The sequence below is a fragment of the Eubalaena glacialis genome, chromosome 2 (genome assembly GCF_028564815.1).
Source record: "Eubalaena glacialis isolate mEubGla1 chromosome 2, mEubGla1.1.hap2.+ XY, whole genome shotgun sequence".
NCBI classification, from domain to species: domain Eukaryota; kingdom Metazoa; phylum Chordata; class Mammalia; order Artiodactyla; family Balaenidae; genus Eubalaena; species Eubalaena glacialis.
The window spans coordinates 41,243,695-41,257,302 of record NC_083717.1 but is presented as its reverse complement, the minus strand read 5'-3'; the positions used below and the strand labels follow the sequence as shown (position 1 = coordinate 41,257,302).

Genomic DNA, 13,608 nt, shown 5'->3' with positions numbered 1-13,608 from the left:
GAATGAACCTGTGCCCCTGCAGTGGAAGCTTGGAGTCCTAACCACTGGACTGCCAGGGAATGCCCGTATGTGTATGTATTTTTAAAGAACCCATGGAGGATTGCTTAGGGCACTTCTGGAGGAAAGTGGCAAAATCACTTCTGCCTACATTCTCTTGGTCAGAGGATATTTTAAATCACTCTATTCTCACTGTCTATATATGACTCCTCTCAGCCTATAGGAATATATTTTCCAAATTGTTCAACATACTTAGTATTTTTTAACAAAATTATTTCTTGTGATCTTGTTACTTTTTATGAGTTCAGTTTCTTTCTTACTGAGGTATATATTTTAGTAGTCCTTTCAGTGATGGTCCATGTGTGGGAAAACATATTTATTTCACCCTCATTCAAGAAAAATAAAGTTTTTTGTTTTTATTTTAGTATGTAATTCTAGTTCGGGATTTATTTTCCCTTAGCATCTTTAAGACATTCATTCTGTTTTTTTTTTTCTGACTAGCTTTAATATTATTATTACTTTTTAAGCATTCTAAAATTAAACTTTCAATTTGGAATAACTTTATATTCACAGAAATGTTGCAGAGATAGCACAGAAATTTCCCTTCACCTAGTTTCCCCTATTTTTTTGTTTAATGGGAAATCTGTTGATCTAAATGTCATTCATTTAAGGGTAATTTGTCTTTTCTCTCTCAATTTCTCTAAGATTTCTCTTTTTTTATTGGTGTCCACCCTGATGTATCTAATTATGGACTTTTTTTTTTTTTAATTTTCCTACTTGCCAGAGTAGTTCTTCAGTTTGAGGACTATCACCTTTCAACTATTATCTTCTTGAATATTGCCTCTCTACTTCTAGACATACTTCTTATTGTTTATTAATTCTCTATTTAACTGTGTCTTTTGTGCCATTTAACTGTTCCATTGAGCTGTTTATTGTATCTTTTTTTTTTTTTTTACTTTTAGAGAGAAACTGTTTAATTTTCAAATTCATCTTTTCTTTATCAAAAGTACCTTATCTATTATTATGCATCCAGAACTTATTCTAATTTCTTAATCATTGTAAACGTACTTATTCTACAGTCTTTTCCAGATTGTCATAGGATTTCAAGTTTGTGGGTGTCTGTTTCTGCTGCTTTATTTCATATGTATAAGAGGAAGTCTCCTTCTATTACTATCTTATCTGAGATGTTTTATCTTTAATGGGTGTTAATTTTTTCAAGTATATTTTTTGCATAAATTTATATGGTCATATGATTTTTCTTCATTAGCTTGTAAATATAGTGGATTACACTGATTATTTTTAAAATATTGAACCAATCTTACTTTCCTGGAGTTAACTCCACTTGGTCAGGGTGTATAGGTCTTTTTATAGAATAGTGAATTCAATTTGCTAATAGTTTGTTATGAATGTTACATTTATATTCATGAGAGATTTTGGTCTGTAGTTACCCTCCTTTTTTTTACTATCTTTGTCTGGCCTTAATATTAGAATAATACTTGACTCATAACGTGAATGGAAAGTCTTCCCTCCTCTTTTATTTTCTGAAGGAGAGTAGTAGAATTGGTGTTAATTCTTCTTTAATCACGTAGAATTCTCCAGTGAAAATATCTGGGTCTGGAAAACTCTTTTTCAAGATGTGTTAAACTATGAATTCAATTTCTTTACTAGCTATAGGGCTATTCAAATTATCTATAATTGTGGTAGTTTTTGCATTTTGAGGAATTGATCCATATCATATAAATTATCAAATTTATGTGTATAGAGTTTTTTTGTGTGTGTGGCATCACCTTATCATTTTGATACTTGCAGAGTCTATAATCTATAGTTCCTCTTTTATTCCTGATATTGGTAATCAGTGCCTTTCTTCTTTTTTTCTTTTTCAGTATAGTTAGGGGTTGGTCTTGGTATAGATCTTTTCAAACAGTCAGCTCTTCGTTTCATTGATTTTCTCTGTTGTTTTTCTGTTTCAGTTATATTGGTTTCTGCCCTTTATTGTTTCCTTTCTTTTACTTGCTCTGGGATTATTTTGCTCTTATTTTTCTACTTTCTTGAGGTGTAGTTTAGATTTATGATTTCAGATTTTTCTAAGGTAAGCATTTTATTGCTATAACTTTTCCTCTCACCATGGATTTATCTGTGTGCCACAAATTTTGATATGTTATATTTCATTTTCATTAAGTTCAATGTATGTTTTTCTTTCCCTTAAAACATATTCTTTGACCTCCTAAATTATTTAGAAGTATTTTTATCTATTTTCCAAATGTTTGGAAATGTTCTTTTCATCTTTATGTTTTGGATTTCCAGCTTGATTCCTTGGGTCAGAGAACACAGTCGGCACTGTTTCAATTATTTTAAATTTGTTGAAGCTTGTTTATGGCTCAAGATATGGTCTGTCTTGATATATATTTTATCAGCATTGGAAAATAATATTTATTCTGCTGCTAATGGATGGGGAGTGTTCTATAAATGTCAATTCTGTGTTGTTGGTTGATGGTGTTGTTGAACTCTTCAGTGTCTTGGCTGCTTTTCTGTCTAGTTGTTTAATCAACTGTTGAGAAAGGAGTGTTGAAACCTTGAATTATAATTATAGTTTTGTCTAATTCTCCTTTCAGATCTATCAGTTTTTGCTTCACATAATTTGCAGTTCTGTTGTTTGATACATACGTGTACAAGAGTGCTATGATTTTTTGATGTATTAACATTTTTATCATTGTATCCCTCTATGTCCCTGGTTATTACCTTTCCTCCAATTACTACTTTATCTGATATTGTTAATATAGACACTCCTGCTTTCTTTCGATTAATATTTGCATGGTATATCTTTTCCATCTTTTGAGTTTATATCTAGCATATTCATTATATTTTAAGTGAGTTATTATGAACAGCATACAGTTGGGTTACATTTTTTTAATCCACTCTGACCATCTTTCTTTTAATTAGTATATATGACAATTATATAACATTTAATGTTATTGATAAGTTAGGGCTAACTCTTCCATTTTATTGTTTGTTCTCGCTCCCTTTTTTAATCTCTGTTTTGTTTTTCCTGTCTCCTTTTTAGTGGATTTGTTTTAGAATTCTATTTTTATTTCTTTATAAGATCTTGAGTGTCTCTATATGTATATATTTTTTCATGTCGTAGGTATTACATTTTATATACATAACTTATTATAATCTACTGGTGTCACATTTTTACCAGTTCAAGCAAAGTATAGAAAACTTACCTCCCTGTATATCCGTTTACCTTCTCATTTATTATAAAATTACCTTAAATATTTACATGAAGCATAACACACAATTGTATAATTTTTGATTCAACTCTCAAACATAATTTCAATAATTCAAGAGGAAAAGAAAAATCTATTGTCTGTATCTATATTTTTACTCTTTTGTTGTTCTTTCTCCCTTTCTTATATTTCAACATTCCTTATTTTATTACCTCATTTCTTTTTAGAGGATTTCCTTTAGCCATCCTTTTAAGGTAGGTCTGGTGGCAACAAATTCTGAAAATTTTACTTCCTATAAGAATGTCTTTATTTTCCATTCATTCTTGAAGGCTGTTTTTTCTGGATTTAGAGTATTAAGTTGGTAGTTCTATTTTTTTTCAAACTTGAAGAATGGTGTTCTGTTTTATTATGGCCCCTATTGTTTTTGATGAGATCTCTGCTGCCATTAGAATTATTTTTCCATTATAGTGTTGTTACCCTAAAGTTTCTCTCGCACCAGTTTCAAGATTTTTAATTTGTCTTTAGTTTTCAGAAAGCTTGTTATTATCTGTCTGGTTAGGTTTCCTTCAGTTTAGCTATTTGGGATTTGCTCAGCTTATTGTATTTGTAGATTAATGTCTTTTGCAACGTTTAAGGCATTTTCAGCCATTACTTCTTTGAATACTTTTTCAGGTTCTCTTCTTTTCGGACTCTGCTGAAATGAATATTAGATCTTTTGTTATAATCCCACAGGGTCTTGATGTTCTGTTCATTGTTTTAATCTATTTTCACTCTGTTATTCAGACTGAATAATTTCTATTGTTCTGTTTTCAAGTTCACTGATTCTTTCCCATGTTCCTTCCATTCTGCTGTTGAGCCCAACCATTGAATTTTTTATTTAGATTTTTTTTTGTATTTATTAGTTCTAAACTTTCCATTTGGCTCTTCTTTATATGTTCTGTTTCCTTGTTGAGACTTTCTGTTTCTTCATCAAGTTTTATATTTCTGTTATTGTATTTCTCACTTCTACAGTTTCCTTTGATTCTTCTTTATACTCCTTATTTTTTTGCTGAGATTTTCCATTTCTTTATTGAGACATTCAATTATTTTTGTCATGTGTGTCCATAATTACTCATTGGAACACTTACATGGTGTCTGCTTTCAAATCCTTGTCAGATAATTCTAACATCTGTGTCATTTTGCTGTTAGCATCTATCAATTGTCTTGGTTCTTGGTAAAATGAGTGATTATCTATTGAAATCTGAACATTTGGGATAATATACTATGAGATATGGGTCTTATTAAAATCTTCTGTTTGAACTGGGCTCCTATGACACCACTCAGAGAGGAGAAGAAGGAATCTTGTTACTGCCACATGTGGGTGAAAGTCTAGCCTCCCTATTGGGCTCCATTGACACCCATGATGCTGAGGGCTCCCTGTTACTGCTGGGCATTGGTAAGTGTTTTAGCTTCCTGCTAGGCCTTCACTAGTACTGCTCTGGGTGGAAGCAGCACGGGTACCTTGTTATTGGTCTCCACAAAAACTGGTAAGGAGTCGTCTTGTTACCAAGAGTTGTGTTTGGAAGTCCAGGCTCCCTACATGGCCCCCACTGGTATCAATGGGTAGGAGACCTCATTATTGTACATTGGAGATGAAAGTGCAGGCTCTATTCTGCCTTCCCTGTTGCTTCCTTAGCATGAGGGAAAGAAGGGGATTTCGGACATCACAATTAGGTCTTATGAGAGTAAAAATCTAGGTTCACCACGCTTCTGTTGGCAAAATGAGCGTAGGACTACTGTTTTTTCTGTGGGGTTTGGTTGGAATAGAGCTATTATAATTTAAAACTTGTCTTTTTTTGTGAGGTTGCTCCTTGTCTCATCACTTGGATAAAGAGAACAAACTCTTGTTAGGGACTTTTTGTCTGCACTTATTAGCAATTCCAGGCTGTCAGCTTCTCCAGCTCCAAGACTAGAGAATATAAGGCCAAAAGAAAACCCAGGGAACATACCACCATATTGACCATTAGGTCTCGATCTGGTCTGGCTTCTTCTCTCCATATTTCATCCACATTTCCTTATGTTTCTTTAATATATAATATCCAGGGAGAACTATGAAGAGGAAAAGGGAGAAATAGTTCTCTATCTATCCAGAAGTGGGAGTCCCTGAATATGCATTTGATTCTCTAACTCATCAGAATTCCTACACATTTGGGCAAATAAGTGAGAGATATAATTAAACTATTGTAAGCCTTCTTAATTTATAAAAATATAAAAATATATATGTAAATGTACATAACATATAAATATGTAACATATTAATATGTATAATACATAATTTTATAATATATTATACATTGTATATTATGTATTAATTTTATATTATATTTATATTATACTTTACATTTATTTATAAATATGAATGACAAAGGAAATGATATTTGTTTAAAATTATTAAAATGTACTGACATGATAATTATGGTTTAATTCATATATAAAACTTTTGAATGGGGGACCAACATGGCGGGGTAGGAAGATTCTGAACCCACCTCCTCTCATGGACACACCAAATCTATAGCTATATATGGATCATTTCTCTCTGAAAAAGATTTGAAAACTAGATGACCTGCTTCACCACAACAAAAGATTAAAGGACCACATTGAGAAGGGCAGGGAAGTTTGAGACAGAGTCTTGGCAAGAACTCTCCCTGACCACCAGCATGGCAACACACAATAAGGAGGGAATCTCATCAGTCCAGTGTTTCCACAGGAGGAGTGAGGGGTTGGTGCTCCACATCATGTACCCATCACCTGGGATCTACACCAGAGACACAAGCCCTTAAAATGTCTGGCTTAGAAAACCAACAGGGCTGATGTCTAAGGGACCCATAGTGCTATAGGAATCTGAATCTTCCCTTTTAAAGGGCTCACATATGGTCTTACCCACCCTGAGACCCAGAGAAAAAATAGCAGCTTGAAATGTGCCTAGAGTATATGAGAAAGAGACCCATTTGCTAATCTAAAAGCATGTGCTGGAGGAGCAGGTGTCAGCTGAAACTCACCCCAGAGATGGAGGTGCTGGCAGATGCCATTACTGCCCTCTCCACATACCCTGCTAGCACAGGCAGTTAAGCTTAGAAACATTACCCTCCTGCTGCCTTGCTAAGATGGACAGGGGCAAGTGGTCATGGCACTATCCCCCACCCTGCTGAAGCCACAGAGCACAGGCAGTTGCAACACTCTCCTGCTCCCTGGCTGGGGCTGGCACGTGAGAGTGGTCCAGGCATTCTCCCACTCCCAGCCTAACTTCAGCACGTGCACACGAGCAACACACTCTCCTGCTGCATTGCTGAAACCCACGGGCGTGCACAGTCAAGACATTTTTCTCCCACCTTTTGGAAGCCAGAGAGGGTGCCCTGCTTCCTACACTCTACAGCTGCCTTGCTAAAGCCAGTGGGTGTATGTGATTTACACAGGGAACAGTTTATTGATTGGTTGATTGATTGATTTCTACTATATTCTACGCACATTCTAGATGTTCTATACAATAATATAAATATGAATCAGACAGATGCATGGGCCTTATTCACAATATAAGACTATTAAGGATCAAAGCAAATTAAATGAATATGTGAAGATTTATATTTAGGGCAGAAATTTCAATAAGAGATAGAGTTATCAAAACAGTCATCTGGTGGAAATTAAGACGAGCTTTTAAAATTGATCTATCTTATTTGGTTGGATGTTGAGGAGTTGGAAGATGATTTTAGATATAGGAAATTGCTTGTATGAATAAAGACTTGGAAACACATTTAGCCTGGTACGTTTGAATGGTCACAACAAGAACAGCCTGACAACTTGACTGTAGTAGGAAAGTTCCAAGTCTGTGAGTGACTGGAGCAGACTCTACAGTGAAGGGAAGGCAGAGCCTTATTAGGGGAAGACTGACCCTGTTGTTTACTCCTGGACTCCTGCCCACTGGACCCTTTAAGAATGTCCCATCCACCGATACTCACATTGCATTAATAAGCAAGGGCGAGTTCTTGCAAGCTACTGAATTTGAAATGGAATCGTAAAAATTATGTTTTAGAGAAACTGTTAGCATTGCCAATTTGGATGGTTTTGCAATAGAGATTGCAGCAACTCAGGTGTGAAGCAACCTATCTCAGTTCGTGCTCACTTTTACCACCATGTTTCACCATCTTTTTCAGTATCCACAATAAAGTGGAATTAAAATTTGTTGATTGCTTTTATTTTGCAGTCCATTCTGCTAGATTGCATCCATGTGTTTTCTCATTTGGTATTCACAACCTCACAACGACTCTTGAGATATTATTATTGTCATTATGTGAGGTGAAGGGGATATTCCAAGGTCCCCTGGTCAGGATTAAAACTCAGGCTCTTGACATTGTACAGCATGGTCACCTCAGTACCTACCATGGTGACAGCGGAGTCAAAGGTACTTGGTGTTCTTGCTGACTTGAGCTTGTGTTATGACTGGGCAGCTCTTACCTTCCTTTATTCAACTGCTTTATCACCCACCATTCAGCCTGTAAAATATAACAATTTCATGCTGTGGTGCTGTGGAATCAAGATTCATATTTCTTCTCTTTCCTTTCTATTCATGCTATGTCCCACCAGACCTGCAGCTTAGGGTACTGAGAGCCTGAAGAGCATGGAGCAGCTCGTAACAGTTAGTGGACAATTAAGAAACTGGCCTCTGATTCATGTCCCAAGCTAAAACGTAACTACGCTGCTGATTACCCATTTTCATTGTTTATGGCGAGGCAGGTGGATGAACATCTCTGCCTGATTTATGAAGTGCTTGCCTTCTATAAATCACAGAGTAGAAACCCAGCACGCTGCTAATCCTAATTGGTTAAGTCCTAAGTAGGGAGTGATTAGGAAGTCTTCAGGAAAGAAGGCACCTCATGCAAATGAGAAAGATATACAGTTCCTTGGGAGGAAATTTCCCCTGCTCACAATATATGGTCCAAGTTTGATGTTCATTCCTATTGCCCCCTTTTGTCTCTCATTGGTCAACCCCTGTGATCTTCCACTTGTGAATAAACTGGAGGGAGGTAGGGGAGATGATGAGGGAGTACAAACATGGTGGAAAGAGTACTGTTTTCCCGCTTACTCTCTCCATTCATGTCCACCTGGATAAATTTTTTAATTTTTTTAATTAATAAAGCATTCACCATGGTAAAAGGGAGCTATGTAATATGACTTATTGTGCTGTTAGAGTGGGAAACATTAGGGATTTTGAATCTTACTTACCTGAATTCCATCCCCACTCTTTCCTGGGCATAACTGACATGACATTCTCAGATAGTCAGTGACAGCCATCTCTGATTTTTCACTTTGAGCTTAAAGGACCCTGGCAGTGTTAAATATATGAGGCTGTCCCTATCCTGTGATTGGAAATCTTCCAGTGGACTTAGAAATGAAGACTCTGCTGGCCAAGGAAGAAGGGAGCCCACAGATTTTACAGATTTTCTTCCCCCATCTCAAGGTAGTGGTTGAGAACACAGGGTGCTATGTATGCAACACGTTGAAAGGAACAGGGGCTCTTGAGATTAAAACTCAGTGAAGATAACCTCCACCCTCCTTTTCCAACCAATTGTACATGTTCCTTTCTTTGGGTAACTTCTTTTCTTATCTCCCCCTCCTTTCTCTTCACCTCCTTGTTTCTACTTCCCTTCTCCCTCTTTTCCCCCCTTTTTCCTTCCCTCCTTCCCTCTCTTTCCTTTCTTCTCCATGTTTTCTGGGAACTCGTGGCAGATGCAGCAGCAACAGCAGCATCACTTCAGAACTGGATGATGAGCCTCCCTGCCTGGAAGAGATTGACTATGGTACCGACAGCAGCTCGGACCAGGAAGGGAGCTTCTCCGAGCTGGACCGGGAGATCCAGGAATGCGCTTTCCACAAGGATGAAGGAGAGGAAGAAGAGGAGGGACCAGGGCAGGGAAGAAAAGCCATCCCATAACCCTGAGGTTCATAGCAAGTTCTGTGCCTCTAACCATCGGATTAGCTGCCATGTTGTTGCTTTACCATCACACACACACAATGTTGGCACAGAAAGCCAGCCCATGCGAGGTCAGCATCCCTACATCCAGATTTTCTTCTAGTTTCACTATGCATAGAGAGTGGTTACTTCTTTTTTTAATTAATTAGTTTTATTTTTGGCTGTGTTGGGTCTTCACTGCTGCGTGCGGGCTCTCTCAAGTTGCAGTGAGCGGGGGCTACTCTTTGTTGCAGTGCGTGGGCTTCTCACTGCAGTGGCTTCTCTTGTTGCGGAGCACAGGCTTTAGGCGCGCGGGCTCAGTAGTTGCGGCTCGCAGGCTCAAGAGCGCAGGCTCAGTCAGTAGTTGTGGCACATGGGCTTAGTTGCTCCGTGGCATGTGGGATCTTCCTGGACCAGGGCTTGAACCCGTGTCTCTTGCATTGGCAGGTGGATTCTTAACCACTGTGCCACCAGGGAAGTCCCCAGAGTGGTTACTTCTTCATTACAGCATTTTACATATATAGATAGGTGGCTATATGCATGCCGTCATTATGATAGAATGGGAGATACTCAAGATGACTATGGATCCTCTGAAGACTGTTCCGAGCTCTTCTCCATTCCTATGCTTGAAACTGGAGTAGACTGGAAGTAGTAGGAGTTGGGCTTTCTTTGTGTCTTCTCAGCCAGAATTCTAAGTGGTTGTTTAAGTCGTTCTCTATATGAGGGTTATCACTTCCTGTTGTCTCTCTCTTATAGCATCTGAGCCTCTCAGCCCAAACCATGAGCCCCACTGAGACTCTGAGGGTCCTGGCAGGGTCTTCCCTTGCTGGGTGATTGAACATAAAAGGCTGTACAACCAAGTAATCATCCTTGGTCTGTTGGAACAGTATACATTTTGCAGATATAGAATCTGCAGAAGATCCCCTTCTAAGGGAAGGGGGACAATAGTGAATAAGAAATGGCCACTGGTCTTTACAAATTTGAAAATCTATGAAATTCATAATCTTGGGAGCCAGCAATTCATTCATTTCAGACTCAGATAGATGTGGCTCATATCCCGGATCTGGCTGTTACTTATTATGAGAACGGAGGAAAGTAATTAAATCTCCCTAAACCACAGTTCAGTGGAGATGAGCATATCTATATCATAGAGTTATTATGAAGATGAAACAAGATAACATGTTAAAGTATACAGTTTGGCACACTGAAGACAATAATATTGGCTTATTTTCTTCCATAACACAGGCAGAACATTCTATGGAGTTATTCTCAGAGTTAACATTCTATGGAGTCACATGGTTGAGAAATACTCTCTCTTCCTAGAGGGGATCAGGGCAGGAGGTTCTGTAGAAACAGAGCCTAGGGGGCTGGCATAGCTTAAACCAAGTGAAAATGGAGCAAGGCCCTTCAACAGACAGATGGAAACAGTTTGAAAGTGTGAAGGATGATACGTACAGGGCCCAGGCAAAAAGGATGAAAAGAAGCATGGAAGGCAGATTAGAATGGAAGATAAAATGGAGATAATATGTTAAAGCAAATGTATGTTGGTCCAGATGCCATATGTATTTAGTTAGAATTAAGTTTGGCTATGAGAGATGGAAAATCCAAAACAGCAGTAGCCTTTGTAAGATAGAGGTCTGTTTATCTTTCATGTGGAATTCCAGATATAGGCAGACCAGAGCAGGTATCACGAGTGCCTGATGTCAGGTACTCAGCTTCAGCAGCTTTCTAACCACCCCCCACCCCCGTGTGTTACTTCTATTCTTGCTCTAAGAGAGCTGCTGAAGCATCAGACTTTGCATCTACATCCCAGTCAGCAGTAAGAAGGACAGAAATAGAAGATCATGTTTTCCATATTTCCAAAACAATGCATACTGCTTCTGCTTAATCCCACCATCCAGAAAGTGGTCCTATGAACACATGTAGCTGCAAGGGAGGATGGAAAATGTAGTCTTTATTTCAGGTAGGCAAGGCTAAAGATTTGAAATTTTAATCCTAAGGGAAAAGAAAATAATGCATATTGAGGTTCAAAAACATGCCAAAGAGACTTTTCCTGATGTACCTACCACCACCAAGAGGTCTTGGAAACAGAATAATTTCAGAGAAAACTCAGCAGAAAGAGTTTAGCCTCAGAAAAAAATGTTTTGCCATAATTTAGCCCCAAGGCATACAAGAAAGTTATATGTGCTGTGATTTGGGAAGTTGACATTATTATTATTATTGTTGTTGTTATTGTTATTATTGTTGATAGTCCCTTATTTTTCAACTCCTTTTCAAATTTCTTTGCTATCATTCAGAAATCACAATTCATTCTTTGTATTAAGGCATTCAGATTTCTGTAACATAATGAGAGTTTTGAGGGAAATGACAAAAACACTGAATTCCAATCCAGGCTGAAAGCATCTGTTAACTTCTCCCATATTCAATATTTCCATTCTTAAATAGAGGATGGCATAATGCTTCTGTGGTTGTTTTTTTTTTTTTTTTCATTGTTTTGAGGCTCAAGAAGATAATATTGTTGAAAACGTAAATGGTGAGAAGAATGGAAATAATACTAACTCATCATCAATTTGCATTTCAGCTCAAAACTGCTTATTTACCATGTTTCAGAGAATGTGACCAGGGCAGGTAAATTTCTATGTGATGTGCTCAGGAAAAGCCAGAAACATGGACTATTTATTGATTCATCTATGTAACAAATATATATTAAGTACCTGCTATGTGTCATGCTCTTTACTAAGCTCTAAAGCTGCAGAGAAAAAAGACTCACTATGTCCCGAAGTTGCTCAAAGTTCAGCGGGAGAGATGAACAATAAACATTTTATTTTAACACAGTGGCACACGGCTTTATGGAGCTGTGCAGAGGATGATACAGAATCACCTCATCTAATGGAGGCAGCGGTGGTGGGAAAAGTTTACCAAAAGAAAATGATAACTTAGGTGATTTTGGAAGGATATGTAAGTTTCCTGGTTAAAAAGAAGAGGACAGACTTGCTAAGAAGTGGGAAGAGTTTATGCAAAGGCCCTGGGGTGGGGTGATAGCTTGAAATAAAATGTTCAGCATGAACTGATTTAAAACATGTGCTTGTATGTGGGGAAAGGAGGAGAGTGACAGAAGATGAAATTGACAAGATAGACATCCATCAGATCAACAACACTTGTCATGTGTTGATGAAAGGTTGAACTTTATTCTGAATGTGCTGGGAGGAGACAAAGATTTTCAGCAGAGGCATAGCCAGGACTGAGGTCGGCATGTATGCATCAATCCTGCTGCACCACATGTTTATGACTGATTGATTGGCACCCTTGCTATGCTGGTTGTTCAGTGGTCTGAGAAGTACACTGGGTATAAAATTATCATATTTGAAGAGCAGCAGGTTTGGGGTGAGGTGAGAGGTAAGGAGTGTAGTTGAATACTGGGGTCTATGAGATGTCCAGTTGGAAAGGACTCCTAGAATCCAGAAGTATATCAGGAAAGGAAGTAGAAGAAGATGAGCTCCACCCAGCAAGCTTGGGGACCTGGGTGGAAGTCCTGAGCCACTGAGCCCCTGAGCCCAGGCACCAGCCAACTGTGAAGGAGTTTGCTTGGAGGGAACAGAAGAGTTGGGGGGGGAGCAGACTTTCCTCTCTTCCTGCTAGGACAGAAGGCCATTCTGTGTCACACCTCACCGATCTTCAGTCTGGGGGTGGGGGAGGCTCATCACAAGTCACCTACAGATAGTCACAGGAGCAGTTCTTCCAGCCTGGCCAGACATGTCTCTTGCTGGCCAAACCACTATGGTCAATTTTCCTGCAAAACGTTCTACCGAACTCCGAGCCAAATGTTATTACTCAAGAATTCCAGGGAGTTGTAAGCTCTAATGGGAAGCAGTTGTGCTTCAAAATGTGCAAAGGAAGTGCGTCTAGAGGGGTGATGTGGGGTCCAGGCCACGTGCACGGCTGTCCTATGCCAGCCGTTGTTCGATGCTCTGCATGGCAGGTCTAGAACAGGGGGCCATTTTCACACCCAGGATAATCATCATGGGTAGAGAAGCACAAGGTTTCTCATGATCCCCTAAGGACCATGCTTCCATGATCCTTTAAGGATGGAATCTGCTGTCTCTCCATGACACTTCCCTGTGCTAGAGACTCTTTGGTTCCTTTATAGATTCAAATTCTGCCCATCTGCAGTCTCTACAGTTTGCCATGGGACATAACCTCATTTTATCTCATCATACTGGTGAGTGTGGATGAACACGCACAAAAATACATGCACACACACACCACTTCTTGAGCCACACATCTACCTAACTGCCCTTTTTGATTTTTCAAACCTGTTGACACTTTCCCTCTGTCTCTGATAAGCTTCTCCTATTATCTCATTTGGGGGTGTCAAGACCCAGCTCAGATATCACTTTTCTT

At 38.5% G+C, this 13,608-nt stretch overlaps 1 protein-coding gene across 1 annotated transcript in view; it reads left to right on the top strand.

The window, feature by feature from the left end:
* The window catches only part of AGBL1 (AGBL carboxypeptidase 1), a 728,885-nt gene extending 719,696 nt beyond the window's left edge, over positions 1–9,189 (top strand). Inside the window, exon 22 of the mRNA XM_061181782.1 lies at positions 8,985–9,189. Within this exon, the coding sequence (XP_061037765.1) occupies positions 8,985–9,189 (205 nt within the window). The remainder of the gene's footprint in view (positions 1–8,984) is intronic.
* The last annotated feature ends 4,419 nt before the right edge of the window (positions 9,190–13,608 follow it).